We start from the raw sequence: 23,106 nt of genomic DNA, 5'->3' as shown, positions 1-23,106 counted from the left end.
TTATCACTGAACTAGTATATATTTATTTAGGGGGCAGCTGAAGGACTTCTCAGGGTGTGGGAATTTCTTGCTGTATTGAAGACCTATGGGTGGCCTTCTGCTGTTGTCTGTTATATGGTCGGGTTGTTGTCTCTTTGACACATTCTCCATTTTCATTCTCAAATTTTATTGGCTGTTAATTTGCAAATTGCATCTCTAAATGATACTTCCATATATATTTAAATAAATCTTTTAAGTCTTATAAAATTTTTATTTTGAAAAACATACATTGTGGTGTGATGCAAAATTTTTTGATTTGTTTTTGGTCAACTTTTGAGTCATTTTAGTAGTAGTACGTGTATATTTTAGTATATCATTTTTCAGATCTGTTGTTTTAATGTGAAAAGTTCCTTTCTAGGACATTGTTGTAACTCCAGGCACGTCAGTCTTTTCTTCTTCCCCTGTGTGTTGGGCAGAAAACATTAAATACAAATAATAATGTCTCTGATAAGACATCCCAACAGATCAAAGCCATCTACAAGTATGTTGCACTCAGATAACTGTACAATAAAGGGCGGTAAAACATTGTCAAGGGTGGTTTTATCTTAACAATACTTTTGGTCTCGCTTTGGTTTATTTTTCTTAAAGAGTTGAGCACTCTTGAATTTTTTAAATGTGTGCACTATAATTTTAATTAACATAATGAAGTTTGATATCATACATACTTTCATCTTCTTCAAGTTCTGTGTATTCACTCTTTGGCCTGTAATGATCATAGGGATTCATTTAATGTCAATTATCATAAAAGTATTTGATGTGATTATGTTATGAACTTTTACTTGAACAGGTCATAGCCTTTTTCTTAAAACTGGATACTATACCTCAAGTCTGGACGTGTGTAACAATATTTTCAGTACATGATTTTTTGTGGAAATACACCAACCAAATCAGATATCTATATGTTTAACGTAAAATTACTTGGATGTTAGAATATTTAACATTTTTGTATGAAAAGTTTTGGTCCTATAAAATTAAACGAGGTTCATGATGGACTATTTTAGGTCAATTTTTCATAAATAATATGAATATTGCAGAAAATTAATTGACAGTCTTCTGACACAAGATTTGAATTGATATACTGAGGTTTCGTTTATTTTCCTGGGAACCGATTTTCGTGGATTAAAAAAAACAATTTCACAAATATCTAAATTTGTGGTTTTGCCAAATTTTGCTTAAAAGTCTATAGGAAATTTGTTTTATGTTGAAAATTTATGCTTGTGGTTCACCAATATGCATGAAATCCACGAAAATTGGTATGCAACAATTATTAATGAATCCACAGAACTGTTATATAAAAATACCCACCATTCTTCTGGTTTTGGATAGATTGTGTGTCTCAATGCATTATCGGGGTCATACTCGAACGCTACACCACAGGTTGGATTCCACTTAGCATGCTCCTTGGCAAATCCTTTCCTGGCAAAGGCTCGTACTTTTAATTCCTGTCCTTTTCTTAATTTGACTATCAAGATATCTAAAAAAAAAAATAACAATTCTAGTTGGTGAAAAATTGCTCAGGTAAACTTATAAATTTCCAAATAAAGTCAACTAAAGAAAGTTGTTTTTCCAAAGCAATATTTATTTCACTTCCTATAAACAGGTTTATGTTAAGTTCATGGTAAAACTGATCAGCCGCAAATAAGTAACCTGAATAAGTCTGTGTAAAATTTATAATTCATGTTTTATTTCTATTTTTGTAATCGCTTGATTTAGGAGTTAACTGTATCATATTTTAGGCTCCGATGGCATCAATTGGTGATTTGATGGTAGCAAATAAATTTTACTGACGATGCGTTAGCAGTGACAGTAAACAGGTATTTGCAACCATCAATTCAACAATTGATGCCGTCAGAGCTTAAACAATGTTAAAAAATACAATATTGTTATCTCCATTCTAATGAAACTAACAGAAAACATCTTTAAAACATGTATTTAAAATCTGTCATATATTGTCTGAGCTTGCGCATACATTCCATAGAAAATTAGTGACTTTATCCAATCAAAATGAACGTTACAAACTTGTTGCATTAGAATGTGTATTGTTTTGATTGAAAATTAAAGTAGTAGGAATTTGGATATTTTTTTACCTAAGAATTAAGGTAAAGCAAAGTATATACTTTTTAAGACAGAATTTTCTTATAATCTGCCAAAATGAAGATTTTACTATGCTTTTTTCAAAAATATAATAAAAAGTATGGGTTACCGTGTTATTTTTCAAGCTATGAGTCATTGAAAATTGCCTAAATTTGGTTAGATTGTACATGAAAAAACACATTTGTGTGCATAAAAATAATTCTATGAGATAGAATTTTGAAATAAATTGTGAGAAGAGAGGTTTTATTACATATTTCAGGGGTGTGGAAATGCTATGCCCGACTCGCCTGACTCGTACATTTTAACACCCGGACAAGTACTTATTTTTGTTTTGGTTGCCCGTGGACAAGTAATATAATATACAAGACAAAGCTCAAATTCAGCAAAAATATAGTATTAATTTCAAAACGTATAAAGATGTTTAATTTATGTAAAAGAAACCAATAATCAGCGAGTAAAAACATATCTTTAAGTATAAACATCAATGTTCATGACGATAAATAACATAACTCCAGAAATAGAGCGATTACCAAAATGAGTAAAAATAAGTATGCAAACCCGAGTCGCGTAATATTGCATTTGCTTTATCCTGACCCGGGATCGTCGATTATGTTTTATCCACTATTCACAGGAAGTGTCATTTCTTTAGATTTTAAATCTAGATTCAGATTGATGAATACTTTTAAAATAAAACATCGGGCAAGCAAGACAAAAAGAATGACGAGTCAAGTCGAAAGCATGAAACGCAAACGGAGATGGTCAAGGTGTATATAAAAAAAAAAATACGGAAGCGAGAATATCAGACATCGTGAATATCAGATTACCCCTTGGAAAGAAATTCAAATAATAAGTTTTGTTTTTGTCTAATTTATAGATCAAAGGCAACCTTATGTGTTGTCTAAGTGGTAAATAGAAGTGTTCAACTACCAAGAAAAAAACCAAGTGTGTCAGTTGATAGAAATAATTAGTTAATCTATTATTTAGTTTCCATTTCTTCACTCACTGTCCTCTTAATTTAGTATATGTAGTGTACCTACTGGCTACAATTTTTATTAAAAAAACAATGCTGTAAACTTGTCCTTTACATGTCATTTCATTTAGTTGGTTTGTTTTTGAGTTTCTGTCCCATTGATGTTATAAACCCATTTCCAACATTCCTAAATTTTTACACATTAAACCAATTGATTTCACACTGATTTGTTTGGGATGCAAAACAGTGCTAAGAATCATATATGAGCTAACAATAAAATACTACAATATTTATTGGGACTATCAGGGCAAGTAACTTTTTTTCTGGACAAGTAAAATTTACAGTTTTACTTGCCCAGGGACAAGTGCTCACAACAAATATTTCCACACCCCTGTATTTTAAGAAAATAAAAAGGAAATCAAAGCGCTGTAAGCACTGTAGGCAGTTAACCAAAAACCAAGGCAAACATAATTATGAAAACTGGCAATGTTGCTTCAACTTTTTTTTAAAGATTTAAAAGAACAAACATTAAACATTCATATATAATTGTACATTTATGTTCATTTAATGAATTAATCATTAAGGCAAATAATTCATATTTTATCAAGGTTTTCAATAGCAATGCACATGACCACGAATGGTCATGAGTCTTTCATGAGTCAGCAGTGGTACAAATTTGCAATGATTGCAGTTCTTCTAGTTGATCGTAATTGTTCGTATTAGTTGACTGTTAGTAGTTCAAGTTGACTTTAGTACGAGCTTGTAAAAGTATGAATGGACTTGCTTCCCTGGAAAGAAAACTGAGTTTGTGTTGTACAGTACAAAAGTTATGAGACACAAATCAGACAAATGTTTACTACTACAGGGATCAATGGTGAGGTCTGACTGACCTGTCCATAGTAAATGTAAATGACTCCCACGTTCACCCCAAGTCCATGATGTCTAAGTTTGGAATAAAATGACAGGTGTTAGGGTCTAGCAAAGTGATATGCATATGTGTCGCCTATGAGATTGACCTTGTATGTCATTCAATCTTTTTTGAAATGACAAACAGGAATGAATATGGTTTAGGCGTTGGTATCTCAATCTTTTACAAGTTCTCAAAACACACACAAGAGGGTGTGGGGTGACCCTAGGGACTACCCCTATTTTTCATTTGATCTTTAAATTGTCCCATACATGAATATATATGTTTTATGAGTGGGGATCTCGACCGTTATCAAGTTTTCAAACAGGAGGGGGTGGGGGACCCCAGTGACTTCCGCTATATAATATTTCATTTGATATGTTATATTGTCCAATACATGAATATATATGGTTGAGGGGTGGGGATCTCATCTGTTTCTAATTTATCAAACAGGAGTGGGTAGGGTGACCCTAAGGACTCTCCCTATATTTCATTTGATTAGTTCTCATACATGAATATATATGGTTTAATTTAAAGGTGGGGATCTGGACTGTTTCCAATTTCTCAATCAGGAGGGGTGGAGTGACTGCAGGGACTCCCCCTATATTTCATTTAATTTAGAGTTGGGGATCCCAACTGTTTCCAAGTTCTTAAACATGAGGGGTAGGGTGACCACAGGGACTTCCCCTATATTTCATTTGATTTGTTACATAGTCTTATACATGAGTATATATGGTTAAAGGGTGATTATCTCGAATTTTTCCAAGTTCTTAAACAGAACAGGAGGGTGTACAGTGACCATTGGGACCCCCTTATAAGATTTGTAACATTGTCCCATACATAAATATATATTATTTCAGATCATTGTGGATCTCGACCGTTATAAATTCTCAAACAGAAAGGGGTAGAGAGGCCCCACGAACTCCACCTATATTTCATATAATTTGTTATATTGTCCCATACATGAATATATATGGTTTAGGGGAGGGGATCTTGACCATTACCAAGTTCTCAAACAGGAGGGGTGGAGTGACCCCCAGGGAATCCCCCTATATTTCATTTGATTAGTTATATTGTCCCATACATTAATAAATATGGTTTAGGGTTGAGGATCTCGAATGTTTCCAAGTTCTCAAACAGGAGGGTTTACAGTGACCATAGGGACCCCCTTATCATTGCTTTGATTTGTAATATTGTCCCATACATCATTGTACATGAATATATATGGTTTAAGATTGGGGATCTCAACCGTTTTCAAATTCTCAAACCGGAAGGGGAAGAGTGGCCCCACGAACTCCACCTATATTTCATATGATTTGGTTATATTGTCCCATACATGAATATATATGGTTTAGGGGTGGGGATCTCGACCGTTTCCAAGTTCTCAAATATGAGGGGTGTGGTGATCCCCAGGGACTCCCCCTACATATTTCATTTGATTTGTTATATTGTCCCCTACATGAAGATATATGGTTTAGGGGTGGGGATCTCGACCGTTACCAAGTTCTCAAACAGGAGGGGTGGGGTGACCCCCAGGGACTCCCCCTATATTTCATTTGATTATATATATATTGTCCCATACATGAATAAATATGGTTTAGGGGTGGGAATCTCGACTGTTTCCAAGTTCTAAAATATGAGGGGGTGGGGTGACCCTAGGGACTTCCCCTATTTTTCATTTGATTAGTTATTTAGTCTCATACATGAATGTATATGGTTGAGGGGTGGGGATCTCATCTGTTTCAAAGTTATCAAACAGGAGGAGGTAGAGTAGCCCAATGGACTCCACCTATATATTAAATGATTTGCTTACATTCAGGTATCATATAATATAGTTGCACTATTTGTGCCTGTCCCATGTCAGGAGCCTGTTATTCAGTGGTTGTCGTTTGTTTTTGTGTTACATATTTGTTTTTTGTTAATTTTTTTTATATAAATAGGGCCGTTAGTTTTCTCGTTTGACTTGTTTTACATTGTCTTATCGGGGCCTTTTATTGCTGACTATGCGGTATGAGCTTTGCTCATTGTTGAAGGGTGTACGATGACCTATTGTTGTTAATGTCTGTGTCATTTTGGTCTCTTATAGATAGTTGTCTCATTGGCAATCATACCAGATCTTTTTTTATATATAAGAAACTTCCAGCTATTTTAACTGACCTATCAAAATTGAGAAGAAAACAAGAATGTGTCCAAAGTACATGGATGCCCCACTCGCACTATCATTTTCAATGTTCAATGGACCGTGAAATTGAAAAAAAATCTAATTTGGCATTAAAATTAGAAAGATCATACCAAAGGGAACATGCGTACTAAGTTTCATGTTGATTGGACTTCAACTTCATTAAAAACTACCTTGACCAAAAACTTTAACCTGAAACTCACTCTTTCATTTTCTATGTTCAGTGGGCCGTGAAATTGGGGTCAAAAGTCTAATTTGACTTTAAAATAAGAAAGATCATATCATAAGGAACATGTGTACTAAGTTTCATGTTGATTGGACTTCAGCTTAATCAAAAACTACCTTGACCAAAAACTTTAACCTGAAGCGGGACAGACGGACGAACAGACGGACGGACGAACGAACGGACGGACGAACGGACACACAGACCAGAAAACATAATGCCCCTCTACTATCGTAGGTGGGGCATAAAAATACCCCTTGAAATTGCAGTAGTATGTTTAACTTGAAAAGCATCTAATATGCATTACCAACATTTATCACTGATAAAGAAAACTTATACTGTTACCAGGAACATATATATTGTTAGATAAACTGTTCCAAGATGTCACGTTGTAATGGATTTTGACATTAAAATTGGTGTACAAAATATTTTCTGCTTTTTCTTTCTTTTACATATATCTGTTGGTTTTCAATTCTAGTGTTTATATTTATTTACCATGAATAGATCGTATGTATTTTGTCACCTGTCTGGATTTTTTCAGTTGATATCCAAAAACCGGGATTACCCTTATCCGCTTCCGGAATCGGTTCCGATATTGTAATTGTCTTCTCGCGGCAGCCATTTTTTTTCGATGTTGTTTTTGACAGACAGTGAGATACGATTTTACTCGGATTTACACATTATTTGTCGGCGATTTTCTGTATAAAGCTAGCGATTGAACAAATTGAACATCGCTGCCATGAATAGTAATGATGAAAATAAGTTTGAGATCGTTTATTAGGAAACTTTGGTAAAAATGTTTGCAAAGTTAATTTTTATTTTCTTTCAAGGTCCGTCGGGCATGTCGCGCGTAGCTAGTAACCAAGTAGTAAGTCCGACTGCAAAAGTGGAAGGTCGCAGACCTCGCATAGGCGGATCCAGGGGGGCCGGCCCCCCCTTTCGTGGGAAAAATTTGGTTGATTATATAGGGAATCATTGACGCATGACTGGAGCGGGCCCCCCTTAGGTCAGCCAACGCCCCCCCCCCCCCCTTTAGGAAAAGTTCTGGATCCGCCACTGCCTCGGACCATCGCTAATTTGAATCCCTGCGTCCAAATTTAAAAGATACGAAAATATCAACTTCTAATTCAAAATTGCCGCCAACAGCGTGATCAGTTGAAATATATTAATAGACTACTGACGTAGATGACTACGTATTGACGACAAACAATATTCCTACTTTTGCAATTTGGGAAATCTTAACTACTTGTCTTTAGAGATTTTCGGCGATTAAATATTTCATACATTTGTTCTTTGACATCTTAGTCAAAAGCTCAGGGGAGAATAAACTACATAAGGATTCCTAATGTGCTCTACTTCCTATGTGCAACTTCCAAACTTTTGGGAAAATCGACGATCATTTAAGGTTTTTCTGGTCATATTTTTTGTAATCCAGAATGAAAAGTATGAAAAAACTGTCCAATAAGTTATAAATAATATAGTAGCCAGCTAGATGATAACAATGGCACGTATTTCAGAATTAATTGGGTAGAACACAAATCCAGGGTGCCCGCATAAGGCAGCTTAACTGCCTAAAAATGGGTCACCGAACTTGTTTTCTTGCTACAAGTAAAAATAAAAAATTTCCCTATTAGTCCAGTATAATTTTTTTTACTAAAAGAGTTATCTCCCCCTAAATGGCTCATTTGGAAAAAGGATTCTAAAAACAAAAGAAAATGAATGATATTTGTTCAAATATTTTGGTTAACACAATAAATCACCAAGTTTTCCTTATATAAACAAACAGTCTAACCATCAACTTGTAAATCTGTCTCAAAAATTGCAGATTAGGGCAAATAACTAGTCTGATTTTGTGCTGTGATTGTACAATCCAAGATGGCGGTATACCATGTATCTACCTTGAAGGTTTACAAAATAACAAATTAAGATTACTAAATGAATGGAAGTGCTCATTTAGATGTTAGATTAAGACCTTGAGGTATGAACCAAATAGGTTGGAATTAGAAATGCTCAATTACTGTGCAATGTGTATTGGGATTGGTGTCAATATTTGTTTAAGTTTATCATGTTTTTATGCACTTAAGGAGGCTCGCGGTTACAAGAAAAATCGGCAAAAATTAAACATGTGTTTTTTCATTACAAATTTTATTTATTAACTTATAAAAGTTATTTCTTAATGATATGGTACAGAAATTAATCAAAAAAATCAATTTGGTTTGGCCCCAGATGAGTTTAAAATGTTAATATCATTTAAAAATCTCCAAATTATCTCCCTTAGATGCAAAAATGCATTTTTTTGGCATAAAAATGGAAATAACTTTTTTAACTCATCTGTGACCAATATTTTTATTATTGTTTTGAAAGAAGCTGTACATAAACTAAATAATTGTAAAATTTTAGCGATTTTTGTAATTTAGTTCTTTTTTTATTTCGATATTACCTCTATTTCTCCTATTAATTCAACAGAAAAAAAGGACATAAACAAGAATATATGCTTCTTTCAGAGGTTTAAATAAGCGTGACCACATTTTTTTTATTTCATTTTTCTAAGAAGTATATGATTACGTTCATTTAAAGAAAAATATAGCAAAATCCTATATTTAAAAAATAATTTGATTTATACCCGCGAGCCCCCTTAAACCATGTAAACCTTACCGTCTGTTTCTTCGTATTCACTTGCTTCTTCTTTCCTTTTAGATGTTACCTAGGGATAAAAAACAATATAACAATTTCACATTAGCTAAAAATTATTATATTACTTCAAGGTCAAATGCTGTAAACTGTTTATGAATTACTATCACACTATTTTAAATCATTATACCAAGGATTTGTATAGTCTAACTATACAAATCCTTGATTATACGGACTATAAACAGAATAAATAAAACAGTTGTGGTGTGTACAAACTATAGGTTGATACAATATAATGTTAAATTTAGCCTTGAGAGCATGAATAGCCAAAATTTATCAGAACAAATATTTTGAAGTCTTAAACGCATGCTTTAAGTTTTGGACTTTCGTTATATTTTTGTAGAAATCAGTTTATATAGAATGGAACTCAGGGGTGTGGAAATGCTATGCCCGACTCGCCCGACTCGTACATTTTAACACCCGGACAAGTACTTATTTTTGTTTTGGTTGCCCGTGGACAAGTAATATAATATACAAGACAAAGCTCAAATTCAGCAAAAATATAGTATTAATTTCAAAACGTATAAAGATGTTTAATTTATGTAAAAGAAACCAATAATCAGCGAGTAAAAACATATCTTTAAGTATAAACATCAATGTTCATGACGATAAATGACATAACTCCAGAAATAGAGCGATTACCAAAATGAGTAAAAATAAGTATGCAAACCCGAGTCGCGTAATATTGCATTTGTTTATCCTGACCCGGGATCGTCGATTATGTTTTATCCACTATTCACAGGAAGTGTCATTTCTTTAGATTTTGAATCGAGATTCAGATTGATGAATACTTTTAAAATAAAACATCGGGCAAGCAAGACAAAAAGAATGACGAGTCAAGTCGAAAGCATGAAACGCAAACGGAGATGGTCAAGGTGTATATAAAAAAAAAATATGGAAGCGAGAATATCAGACATCGTGAATATCAGATTACCCCTTGGAAAGAAATTCAAAAAATAAGTTTTGTTTCTGTCTAATTTATAGATCAAAGGCAACCTTATGTGTTGTCTAAGTGGTAAATAGAAGTGTTCAACTACCAAGAAAAAAACCAAGTGTGTCAGTTGATAGAAATAATTAGTTAATCTATTATTTAGTTTCCATTTCTTCACTCACTGTCCTCTTAATTTAGTATATGTAGTGTACCTACTGGCTACAATTTTTATTAAAAAAACAATGCTGCAAACTTGTCCTTTACATGTCATTTCATTTAGTTGGTTTGTTTTTGAGTTTCTGTCCCATTGATGTTATAAACCCATTTCCAACATTCCTAAATTTTTACACATTAAACCAATTGATTTCACTGATTTGTTTGGGATGCAAAACAGTGCTAAGAATCATATATGAGCTAACAATAAAATACTACAATATTTATTGGGACTATCAGGGCAAGTAACTTTTTTTCTGGACAAGTAAAATTTACAGTTTTACTTGCCCAGGGACAAGTGCTCACAACAAATATTTCCACACCCCTGGAACTTCTACCCATTTTACTTCAAAGTTTCATATGAAAACTTCTATTTACAGTTTCACATTTCTACTTTCTATTTTCAATTTCACATTTCTACCATCTGTTTACAGTTTCAAATTTCTACTTTCTATTTGCAGTTTCACATTTCTACTTTCTATTTTCAATTTCACATTTCTACCATCTGTTTACAGTTTCAAATTTCTACTTTCTATTTACAGTTTCACATTTCTACTTTCTATTTACAGAAAAATGGCCAACCTATGAATTAACCCATAATGTCTGAACAATTCAACCCGTTAACAAAGACAGTTAGTAGAACTGTTCCAGTGACTAATCCACCTAGTTTACAAAGTATCTGTAGGAATACCATTCTTCATGCTATTACACTCAAAAGGATTAATCAGGTACATATTACACAGGTCTTGGTGAAAAAAAAGTATCAACAAAAAATCCTTTTATGAGTTATACAAAAACATATTAAGTTTGGCATCAATTGATGTTTCTACAATAGAAATTACATAAAGCTAACAGGTATTTCACAATCTCTAGCTATATACATGTATACAATGTTAAAGAATCTTATTGAAAATTTCAATACTAAAAACAATCAAGAACATACAATTACAGAGCTGTAAATTCGTTCATAAGAATTCTCATACTTTAACGGAATAAAACTTTAATCAATTTTTTCATTTGCCAAAATGAGTTGAAAATAATATGCTGCAAAGAAAGGGTTTTACTTGGCAAAAAAAGAATACTGAATCCATGATCCACTTATCAAATTAACAGAGTCAACTTTGATAAAGACAACCAAAAAAAATTTCTCTGTTTAACTTCTTTTCAACTGGATATATATATATTTATAAAAGGAGATGTGGGGTATACTTCAATAACACAGCACCACAGCAATCTATCAGGGCCTTTTATAGCTGACTATGCAGTATGGGCTTATTGTTGAAGGCATACAGTGACCTATAGTTGTTAATTTCTTTGTCCTTTTGGTCTCTTTTAGAGGGTTGTCTCATTGGCAATCATACCACATCTTCTTCTTTTTTATATATATACATAAAGACCCACCTAACTACCAAATTATTTCTTGTAAATGTCATATTGGCATAGTTAGATTCATTTTGTTGAATGTTCTTATTCCATACTTCTTTCACACAGGAACTAATGTTTAATTTTTTTTTTTAAATGCACATAACCACATTAACTTGTACATGACAAAAAAACAGTAATATATATTAAACAGAGTTCTCGAAATCATTATTTGCCTGGTGGTCCTTGAAAAAAATATGCAGGTCCTCACTATCATACTCCATTAAAAATTCAATTTATACAGATAATAATGTAAATTTTAATTTCTGTATTATCATTTCTAGGCAGATGAGTCGCTTCCCCTACCTAAACCTCTGATGAGAACAGTCAGTGTTCTCAACTTGAAGGATTTTGTTATTGATGCAGAAAAATTAGAACCCAATAATCACCTGAAAGAAAGCTACCCAGCTACATGTATCTTTGATGGGATCCCATGTATCATCAAAGTCAAATCTAAAGGTATTGCATACAAATTTACCATATATTTTTCATTTAAAAATATTTAATACTGAGTGCAGTGTTCTCCCCAGAAATTTTGGATAGCATCACATTTTGCGCAAAAAAAAATTAACTGTATTTTTTTTAATGTCATTTGTCGCGTCGTGTTGATGCTCTATTTCCTTTATATGTTTTAGTTTATATTGTTTAATTAATAACTGAGAATACAATTAAACTATAACAACAAAAACAGTTGTTTCAGTTTATGTTTTCTTTATTCATTTATAGTTACAGAATTATTTTTTTCCTCTTGTGCCAAATAAAAATAAATATGTGCTTTCAGTTACCCAACAATAAGTCAAATGAATGAATGGTTCATTATAGTGCAACCTGTATATATACAAAACTAAATATCTAGTACACAAAATTAACTATTTTTTTATATTATATTAAGTAAAGATAAAGTAGCAAAAGTAGCAAAAAAAAAATATCAATTTAAAAACTTTTTTTATCATGTTTATGAAATTCATTGTTTCATGGCACTGAATGAATTAGTCCCTGTTGTTTCTTATCTTTACATCAAAATGATACGTATTTTCAACAAAGTTATCTAACAAATAGTCTATTAATGCGTAGTTTTCTCTATTGGTATATTTTTTCGGTCTACCGTCCGTCTGTTGTCATTATCGTGAAAATGCGGATTTTTGTCATATTCCGGTTCCGATCCGTAGTTTACACAAAAATGTGCAATGGCAGCCGTAGAAAAGTTTACGAAAATGAGTCCGAGAATAAACATTGTTTGACAAGAGATTGTGAATGAATAAGACGCTTTTAATGCATTAAATGAATTAAACATAAACTTAAGCCAATTATGATCACTTTTTAAAGAAGTATAAAATTTATTTTAGCTCAAAACCAAAATTCTCGCTCTCGTATTACCGGAAGAGAAAGAAAGTATTTTTTTGGAGAGTTGTACAAATAAATGACCTTTTAAAAAAAAATTGTTTTAATCTTCGAAATTTTGTAATACAAAACATAGATTTTGAATTGTTTTTATGCCCCACCTACGATAGTAGAGGGGCATTATGTTTTCTGGTCTGTGCGTCCGTTCGTCCGTCCGTCTGTCTGTCCGTTCGTCCGTCTGTCCCGCTCCAGGTTAAAGTTTTTGGTCAAGGTAGTTTTTGATGAAGTTGAAGTCCAATCGACTTCAAACTTAGTACACATGTTCCCTATGATATGATCTTTCTAATTTTAATGCCAAATTAAAGTTTTTACCCCAATTTCACGGTCCACTGAACATGGAAAATGATAGTGCGAGTGGGGCATTCGTGTACTGAGGACACATTCTTGTTGTGATTGCATTTTTCCATGTCGAAATTGGTGAATGCAGACACGTGGTATTAGTCATGTCACAGTGTCAGCTTGGGATATTCGCATCCAAACAGTTATCACCCTGAGGGCAATTAACACCTGGCTATTTAATCTCTTAATTGCTTTTAGTGTCCGATTTAAAGGGATTACAATTAAAGGTGATATAATTTTTATGATCATAATCGATAATAGATGAAAGTTCAAAATTGAGGACAAGTAAAATAGCATCTTCAAAATAATTATAGCATCGCGGGAATTATTATAGCATCACGGTGATAAAATATAGCGTCGCGGTACCGCGTTGCTAAAACGGCCTGGGGAGAACACTGGAGTGTTGTCATTTTTTTTTGGTGATGGAAATTCATTTATGTTTTAGCATATATCAAGCTGTTAACGTTGTTTTTCTCTTTTGAATTGTATCACAATTTGTGGCCTTTTATAGCTAAATATCTTATTTGGGTTTTGGTCATTGTTGAAGGTCATACAATATCCTTTAGTTTACATCCAGTTGATATATTTGTCTCCTTGCAAATCATTTCACATCTCTCTATTTTCATATTAATAAATGTTTTGCCTTTATTCTATAGATAGCAAGCCAGAATTGGACAACCCAAGTTTCATGGCATCGTTTGAAGATAAGAACTCTGTCTGTTGTGTTTACGAAGTAACAGATACTCTTAAAGATAGAATTGTACAATGCAAACTCCAAAACACCAGATTCCAAGAGGTTTTTATATGGCGTATAGCAAAGACACTTTTGGAGTTCACACTTAATGGAAAGATAACTCTGTCTACAAAAGTAAACAGTACTATGATACATTTTTACGGTCCAAAGGGAACAATCTTTCTTGAAGCAACTGATAACCCAATGACTGAAATGATGGGAGCCGATTCAGCCATCTACGAGGCTCCGGAGGTTTTAAGACAGGAAGAACCAACTAACCAAGCATTTTCATGGACGGTTGGGTGTATCATTTATGAAATGTTGGCATTAGAACCCGCCTTCTTTGATAGAACTGGTACTAATCCATTTCAAGTATTTATGGACATGATGCAAGGCATTCTACCCCCTGAACCTACAGAGGGTAGCCCAGAAATAATAGAAATAATGTGGCACTGTTTTAAAACAGATCCTGCCAAAAGAATTCCTCCAGAAGATTTGCTTAGATTTGCAATGGCCCATTCAGAATAAAGCTTCTTTTATTATCGAAAACTGCTTGGTTATTTTGTTAAGAATCTTTATTTTATTACTTTTTCTCTATAAACGATTAATTTGTTATGTTACTTAACAATTTCCAGTATTAATGATTTATTTTAGTCAGATACTTATATGCTACCTCTTTTTGAAAAAAAAACAAATGTCAAATTTTAGAAATCTTTCTTTTAATTATAAAAATACACTGACTGATTTTAATCCATATCAATATTTTATACAGATTGTATGTTTTATCAATAAAGTTTTATCATAATCCATTATATATTTAATTTAACACAACTTTCAACAACTTGGCTACATCTTGGTGGTCAGTTTTTATTGGTGGAGGAAGCTAGATTACATAAACATTGACCTTCTGTCAGTAAAGTCAATTAAGATCAAAGTCAAACCCACCATGAGTGGGGTTTGAAATCTCACAACCTGTGTTGATAAGCCAATGTTTACTATAGATGAATAATTTAGACCATGTAAACCACTTGACCACAACTGGATATATGTTTGACCCCACTAACTATTTTCGATTCATTTAATTTTGCATGCTTTCTAATATTGCCTCTTGATTGAAGAAATTTGTCTATTCAATATGATACTGCATTATTCATGTTACTGCTGTTTACAATTTACTTCACTAGTCCAGCATTTTATTAAAAGGTTCATTTATTTTTACAAGAAAAAACTAGAGGCTCTAAAGAGCCTGTGTCGCTCACCTTAATCTATGTGCATATTAAACAAAGGACACAGATGACAGATGGATTCATGACAAAATTGTGTTTTGGTGATGGTAATGTGTTTGTAGATCTTACTTTTACTGAACATTCTTGCTACTTACAATTTTCTCTATCTATATAGACTTGGCCATTTAGATACAGAGGAAAATATTTTGTAAAAATTTACAAAAATTTACCAAATTAATGAAAATTGTTAAAAATTGACTATAATGGGCAATAACTCCTTATGGGGTAAACTGACCATTGTGGTCATGTTGACTTATTGTTAGATCTTACTTTGCTGAAAATTATTGCTGTCGACAGTTTGTCTCTATTTATAATAGTATTCAAGATAATAACTAAAAACTGGAAATTTCTTTAAAAATTACCAATAAGGGGCAGCAACCCAACAACCATTGTCCAATTCATCTGAAAATTTCATAGCAGATAGATATTGACTTTATAAACAAATTAACCCCTGTCAGATTTGCTCTAAATGCTTTGGTTTCAGAGTTATAAGGCAAAATCTACATTTTACCCCTATGTTCTATTTTTAGTCATGGTGGCCATCTTGATTGGTTGGCTGGGTCATTGAACACATGTTTTAAACTAGATACCCTAATAATGATTGTGGATAAATTTGGTTAAATTTGACCAAGTAGTTTCAGAGGAGAAGATTTTTGTAAAAGATTACAAAAATTTACGAGAAATTGGTAAAAAATGACTATAAAGGGCAATAACTCCTTAAGGGGTCAACTGATCATTTTGGTCACGTTGACTTATTTGTAGATCTTACTTTGCTGATCATTATTACTGTTCACAGTTTATCTCTATCTATAATAATATTCAAGATAATAACCAAAAACGGCAAAATTTCCTTAAAATTACCAATTCAGGGGCAGCAACCCAACAACCGGTTTTCCAATTCATCTGAAAATTTCAGGACAGATAGATCTTGACCTGACAAACAATTTTACCCCATGTCAGATTGCTCTAAATACTTTGGTTCCAGAGTTATTAGCCAAAATCTATATTTTACCCCTATGTTCTATTTTTAGCCATGGCAGCCCTCTTGGTTGGTTGTCCGGGTCACCCAACACATTTTTAAAACTAGATAGCCCAATGATGATTGTGGCCAAGTTTGGTTAAATTTGGCCCAGTAGTTTCAGAGAAGAAGATTTTTTGCCAACGCTGGACGCATCGTGATGAGAAAAGCTCACTTGGCCCAAAGGGCCAGGTGAGCTAAAAACCAGTCAAAACTACTATTTACAATCCTTCTGTGATATCTGATGAGAAAAACTCCACATAGGCGTTATTATTTTATCTAGGAAGAGATGAACACATTTACATACCGTAGATCAATGAAAGTATACACACACGCTTACCCTCACAATTTATTTCCATCTACATTTTTAGAAAAGTTGACTGCATTCAACATGTTCAAGGTTTTAGAAGTGTTTTAACTTACAACAAAATTTGATTTTTGAGCAACAGCAAAGTGATAGCAGAGGTACCTTGTATTTCTAAGTTGGATTACTTACAGGAACACATTTAGGATTACTGGAGATGAGATGTGCACTAGTTACGTGGGTGGTCTGGTCATCGTTACATTTCATATCCAATGTGAACTCAACTGAACACTCTGGGCAAAACTCTTCACATGTACAATCCTAAAAACAAATGTGAAAATATAAATTGACAAATTTACACATGCATTTCATTTGTATTTAAAATGGAGAATTACATATCAAACTTTTGAACCTTTACTTTCTTCTACTTTGCTAAGTAATCATATGCTAGAAATAAATAAGAAAAGATTTTTTATTAAACTACTTTTGCCCTTCCAGGAATGATTGAAAAAATAACATCAGCATTTGATACTTTAAATATTAATCAAGTACAAAATTTACATCCACAAAATCCTTCTCCATTGATTATAATCTTACTCTAGAATACTGCATCCTGTCCACTATTTCGTCACTGGTCAGTGGTATTAAACCAATTCTGTGGGCCAGAAACTCATCAAATAACACAGTAGAATTGGATTCCATCTGTACCCAATCTATTGCTGAAATTCATAAAATAAACCTTCTCTTACATAAACATCATAAACATAGGAAGATCAAATGATATGAATCATCTAATTCATAATTCCTAATTTTAACTATATCTAAATAAAAGGACTAGGCCAACATTAAAAATATCTTTGTTTCCCCTCCCTGACTGAGGTTATCAGGGTATGGGTAGGTAGGTAGGCAAATTATTTTATTTCATTTCTTGATATAATTTTTATATATTGAATTTTTACAAAATTCAAAATTCAACAGGTAAGATAAGTCAAGAAAAGTGGGGTATTCCTTGTATTCAGTGTACACCCCAGTTTTCTGATGTTAAAAACAGTATACAGGTGTCACCAATTCATACCTTGATCATCAATTATGAGATGACAAAAAGATATATGTTAATGACTTGGGAATTAAAATTAAATGAATAAAAATTTTCAAGAGAAGTGAACAAAATTCAGTTATGTTCAGTTGCACCTAGATCATGCAGCTTGGTCAATTAATTTCTAAAAAAAAGATTTGTATGTTTTTTTTGAGTTCTAGAAAAAACAAGGCTTCACTTGTATGTTTTGTTGTTCTTAGCAGTGGCGGATGCAGAAATTTTTATAAGTTGGGGCCCAATGACTGACCTAAGAGGGGGCCCGCTCCAGTCACGCTTCAGTGATTCCCTATATAAGCAACCAATTTTACCTTTAAACAGGAACAGAGGTAAAAGACAAAGCCAATCAAGGTGCACTCACTCAGTGGGTTGAAAGATGCTTCAGATTTTTTATTTTCAAATATCACCCTTGCACACAACACAAATCGTGTAGCAAGGCAGTTTGTTTTCCTTGATTCCGAATCATATAGACGCTTCAATGCAAAAATGCCTTGATTTAAAACGCTTGTTGATTACAGCATCGGAAAGGTATGACAAAAAACCAATGCATGTTTACTACAGCATCGAAAAGATATCACCAAAAACCAAAATAGCAAAAAAAAATTTTGACAAGAATGGCCAAAATTTTTTTTCGAGTCATGGCAATTCTACCGGGTCGGTGGTGGGAGGGGAAACAAACAATATTTTATTTTTGGCCCTACTGTAAAAATATTATGTTAAACATATACTGTACCTACATGACCTAATCAGAAACCTAATCACCATGATCACAAACTAATAAATTGAAACCACCCTGGATTAAAACAGTATTCATAAGTCTCACTATTCCAAACTAGCTGGGGCAAAACAAAGCACTGAAAGGTAAAATTCTTTGGCTGACTACATATGTTACTGTCCTAACTTTTTCAACCCAAAATTGTACAATGTCATGAATGTAGTTAGTATAAATGAATTTTTTTTATCAAACAATCTAAACTGAAAATTTTATATTAATTAGTGTTATTTTTTTATCTTTTCTTTGGAAAACAATACATGTAATTTACCCTAATTCATTCATCCTTGACACATACTTAACAAAATAGATCTAATAAAAATAATTATATTTCTAAATAGCTATATCCTTCTATACCAACTATCTAACAATAAAAGTAAAAAAAAAAACTGTATTGAGTTGTGTAATAAATAGTGTTAGATAAGAGACTAGTTCATTTACCATGAGAGATGTTAATTTTAAAAAACAATTCAGTAATACATTGTAATATGCAAGAATATATTTGACAGGTTAAGGAAATAACAAATGAGTAAAAGCCCCTGTACTATATGTACACAATAATATATAATCTCCGGCTTCAGACGGAAACATTATACTGTGTGTCAGGGTTGAACATCTGTCAACCATTTGTCAACCCTCTCTCTGACTTGCAACAGACTGAAAAATTAAATTTGAATTATTGTTTCTTTTTCATATCATGTATTGTCATTATGGAAACTTTAATAAAGCTTCTTGCATTGTACATGTTGTAGTTTTTTGTGCAAGATAAAATTTATAAATGTATATGACTCAGCTGATAAGATTTTTAAAATAATCAACACAAAAAAGGTAAAATACCATTCATAACATGCATATAAATGTTAAACATTTGTTTAATTTCTTATCATATTTACCCATGGTTGGAACTTCAGCTATGCATACTCTTCTAACAGCATTTGCAACACTGTAAAACAAATAAAATGAAATACAACCAGATGCTCCGCAGGGCGCAGCTTTATACGACCGTAGAGGTTGAACCCTGAACGGTTGGGGCAAGTATGGACACAACATTCAAGCTGGATTCAGCTCTAAATTTGGATTGTGATTAAATAGTTGACACAGCATAGGTTTCTGACACAGAATGAATGTGGTCTAATGAACTTAAAATATTTTTTTTGCCTTTGAGCAATTCACTATGCTGTTGAATATTAATCCTCTCAAAAAAATGTTTGAAGAAATTTTCTTTTTATTTATGAAATCTGAAATGAGAAAAATTTAACCCCCCACCCCCATTTGTTTTCACATCCCCCTTTCCCTTTTTCCAAAACTGATCTCAATTCAAATTTCTAATGGAGTTTGCAACAATAACTACTCATTTAAATACATCATAAAATATTAAAATGTAAAATAAAGTGCTTGTTATCACTGAATGGTAAAGATTGTTTTAATTTATCAGTTGGTAGAAAAAGTGAATATACATTGTATAAAACAATGATTTAAGTTGATTCAACAACTATTCTGGACAAAGAAAGATAACTCCAATTGAAATATTAATTATATATCTGTATTGTATAAAACAAAAATTTAAGTTGACTCAACTACTATTCTGGACAAAGAAAGATAACTCCAATTGAAATTGCAATTAGATATTTCTTGCTATTGCGCAATACTGAGTAATTGAAAATATTTGCTATTGCACAATACTGTGCAATTGAAGATTTCTTGCTATTGCGCAATACTGTGCAATTGAAAATTTCTTGCTATTGCACAATACTGTTCAATTGAAGATTTCTTGCTATTGGTGAATACTGTGCAATTGAAAATTTCTTGCTATTGCACAAAACTTAATATAATAATTTTGGATCCTGATTTGAACCAACTTGAAAACTGGGCCCATAATCAAAAATCTAAGTACATATTTAGATTCAGCATATCAAAAAAGCCCAAGAATTCAATTTTTGTTAAAATCAAACTTAGTTTAATTTTGGACCCTTTGGACTTTAATGTAGACCAATTTGATAAAGGGACCAAAAATTAAGAATCTACATACACAGTTAGATTTGGCATATCAAAGAACCCCAATTATTCAATTTTTGATGAAATCAAACAAAGTTTAATTTTGGACCCCGATTTGGACCAACTTGAAAACTGGGCCAATAATAAAAAATCTGAGTACATTTTTAGATTCAGCAAATCAAAGAACCCCAAGGATTCAATTTTTGTTAAAATCAAACTAAGTTTAATTTTGGACCCTTTGGACCTTAATGTAGACCAATTTGAAAACGGGACCAAAAATTAAGAATCTACATACACAGTTAGATTCGGCATATCAAAGAACCTCAATTATTCAATTTTTGATGAAATCAAACAAAGTTCAATTTTGGACCCTTTGGGCCCCTTATTCCTAAACTGTTGGGACCAAAACTCCCAAAATCAAACCCAACCTTCCCTTTATGGTCATAAACCTTGTGTTTAAATTTCATAGATTTCTATTTACTTATACTAAAGTTATTGTGCGAAAACCAAGAATAATGCTTATTTGGGCCCTTTTTTGGCCCCTAATTCCTAAACTGTAGGAACCAAAACTTCCAAAATCAATCCCAACCTTCCTTTTGTGGTCATAAACCTTGTGTCAAAATTTCATAGATTTCTATTCACTTAAACTAAAGTTATAGTGCGAAAACCAAGAAAATGCTTATTTGGGCCCTTTTTGGCCCCTAATTCCTAAAATGTTGGGACCAAAACTCCCAAAATCAATCCCAACCTTCCTTTTGTGGTCATAAACCTTGTGTTAAAATTTCACTGATTTCTATTCACTTTTACTAAAGTTAGAGTGCGAAAACTAAAAGTATTCGGACAACGACGACGACGCCAACGTGATAGCAATATACGACGAAAAATTAAAATTTTTGCGGTCGTATAAAAATGTATAATCAGTTATCAACTGCAGAATCTAATTCCAAGACAAAAAGTTTTAAAATACCATGGCCCATCCATATGTAAATGATTATGCATTACAGAGTTTGGATGTAATATGGCTTAAAATTTCTTCCCCTTTTTAAATGTACATAGGTCATGGATGCAACTGCATGTAGTGTTAGTAGTCAAAAGTTTTTTGACTGAGTGTAGAGATATGAAGATAGATAGATAACAGATATAAGATCATAAACATGTATGAAGATGAAGGTATGATCAGTGCCAAATTGGCCCAATGAGACAACTCTCCATCAAAGTCACAATTTGTAAAAAGTAAACCATTTTAGGCAAAAGAACAGCCTTTGACATGTTTAAGGCAGAGCCTTGGGATACACCAAACAACAAGCTATAAAGGACCACAAATGACTAGTGTAAGACAATTCAAAAAGGAAAACCATGTCATATAAAACATTAGAAATTATTAGAAACAAGAAACCCTTATGAAACACATCAAGAAACTATTGAACAACAGATTCCTGACTTTGGACTAAAGTTAAACCATTACCCAAACCTGAACATACAGTAGTATGAGGCAGGCATTACCTGTGAATGGGGACGAAGTCTGTATGAATTATTTTTTTTGTAACCTAAATATTTGTTAAAAAAAAGGAAAGGAAATACTGTAACGTTTCCGATTTTGGTTCTGTTGTTAGGGATTTTACTTGCGATGTTTTTTAAGTTATGATTATTAAAAATGAAATATTGGTATTGTGTTCCTTGAGTTCCTATATTTTACTAGACTCTTACCACACCGGATGAAGGAAGGAGATTTCTGTGTTCTGCGCAAATGCGAGAATTAAAAAAAGCGACAAAAAAAAAATTAACGATTTTGAGCTGATTATTATTAGTACAATTATTGACAATGAAAATTTCAGGAAATTTTCCGAGATGTTTTTTTTTTTTTCAATTGATTTTTCTACTGTAATAAGGGACTTTGTCCCCATATAACATAACAATACACCTTATCGCTAATCCCAGCCTCTTGAAATTCTGACCTCATACACATCACTTTTCCATTGTGGCATCATTTTGGTTTATGAGGTCAAAATTTTACGAGAACCTGTGTCATATCCAGTAATGGCGGACAGATATTGATAAGGTGTATTTACAACAGTCAACAGAGAAGACATAAGCTATATTTCATTAATGTTATGATTATTGGATCGTTTTATCTTCAGCAATGTCATTAAACCATTTACAAATCGGTGTTGCAGCAGTAATTAAAATTCGAATTATATAGTTTAAAGAGAAAAAAAAACCAGTTTTGTTTATTTCATAATTTTTAAAAATCGCTCATCTTTTTTTCTGACTATATACATCATTATCAGAATCTAAATTTTAGAGGCATGGCAGATATGTTAAATTAGTGCTTTTGTAACCTCAAATCGGTATCTTCAAGTGTAAATTTAAGATTCTCGTCTGTTAGTTCTGTTAAAGTTACAGTAGGTTGATTAGCGTAAGGCATTTTCTAGCTTGTATCTTTCATAAACCCTCGAAATCTTAAACCGGAAATAAAACTGTACTGTCCCATTGAAA

The 23,106-nt window shown here is 32.6% G+C and overlaps 2 protein-coding genes across 2 annotated transcripts in view; one reads left to right on the top strand and one right to left on the bottom strand.

Moving 5' to 3' along the window:
• Positions 1-14,951, top strand: part of LOC143078827 (serine/threonine-protein kinase Nek7-like) — a 21,211-nt gene extending 6,260 nt beyond the window's left edge. Inside the window, exons 2-4 of the mRNA XM_076253815.1 lie at positions 10,817-10,975; positions 11,954-12,128; positions 14,066-14,951. Of these exons, the coding sequence (XP_076109930.1) occupies positions 10,847-10,975; positions 11,954-12,128; positions 14,066-14,670 (909 nt within the window). The 5' untranslated portion in view covers positions 10,817-10,846 and the 3' untranslated portion in view covers positions 14,671-14,951. The remainder of the gene's footprint in view (positions 1-10,816; positions 10,976-11,953; positions 12,129-14,065) is intronic.
• Positions 1-23,106, bottom strand: part of LOC143078831 (DNA-directed RNA polymerase II subunit RPB3-like) — a 23,890-nt gene extending 784 nt beyond the window's left edge. Inside the window, exons 1-7 of the mRNA XM_076253819.1 lie at positions 22,950-23,106; positions 19,509-19,558; positions 17,348-17,469; positions 16,943-17,071; positions 9,068-9,116; positions 1,345-1,513; positions 705-742 (exon numbers count right to left, since the gene is read on the bottom strand). Coding sequence (XP_076109934.1) covers positions 705-742; positions 1,345-1,513; positions 9,068-9,116; positions 16,943-17,071; positions 17,348-17,469; positions 19,509-19,558; positions 22,950-23,035 — 643 coding nt within the window. The 5' untranslated portion in view covers positions 23,036-23,106. The remainder of the gene's footprint in view (positions 1-704; positions 743-1,344; positions 1,514-9,067; positions 9,117-16,942; positions 17,072-17,347; positions 17,470-19,508; positions 19,559-22,949) is intronic.

Source organism: Mytilus galloprovincialis, chromosome 6 (genome assembly GCF_965363235.1).
Source record: "Mytilus galloprovincialis chromosome 6, xbMytGall1.hap1.1, whole genome shotgun sequence".
Taxonomy (NCBI): domain Eukaryota; kingdom Metazoa; phylum Mollusca; class Bivalvia; order Mytilida; family Mytilidae; genus Mytilus; species Mytilus galloprovincialis.
This window is presented reverse-complemented; position numbering and strand designations above follow the sequence as displayed.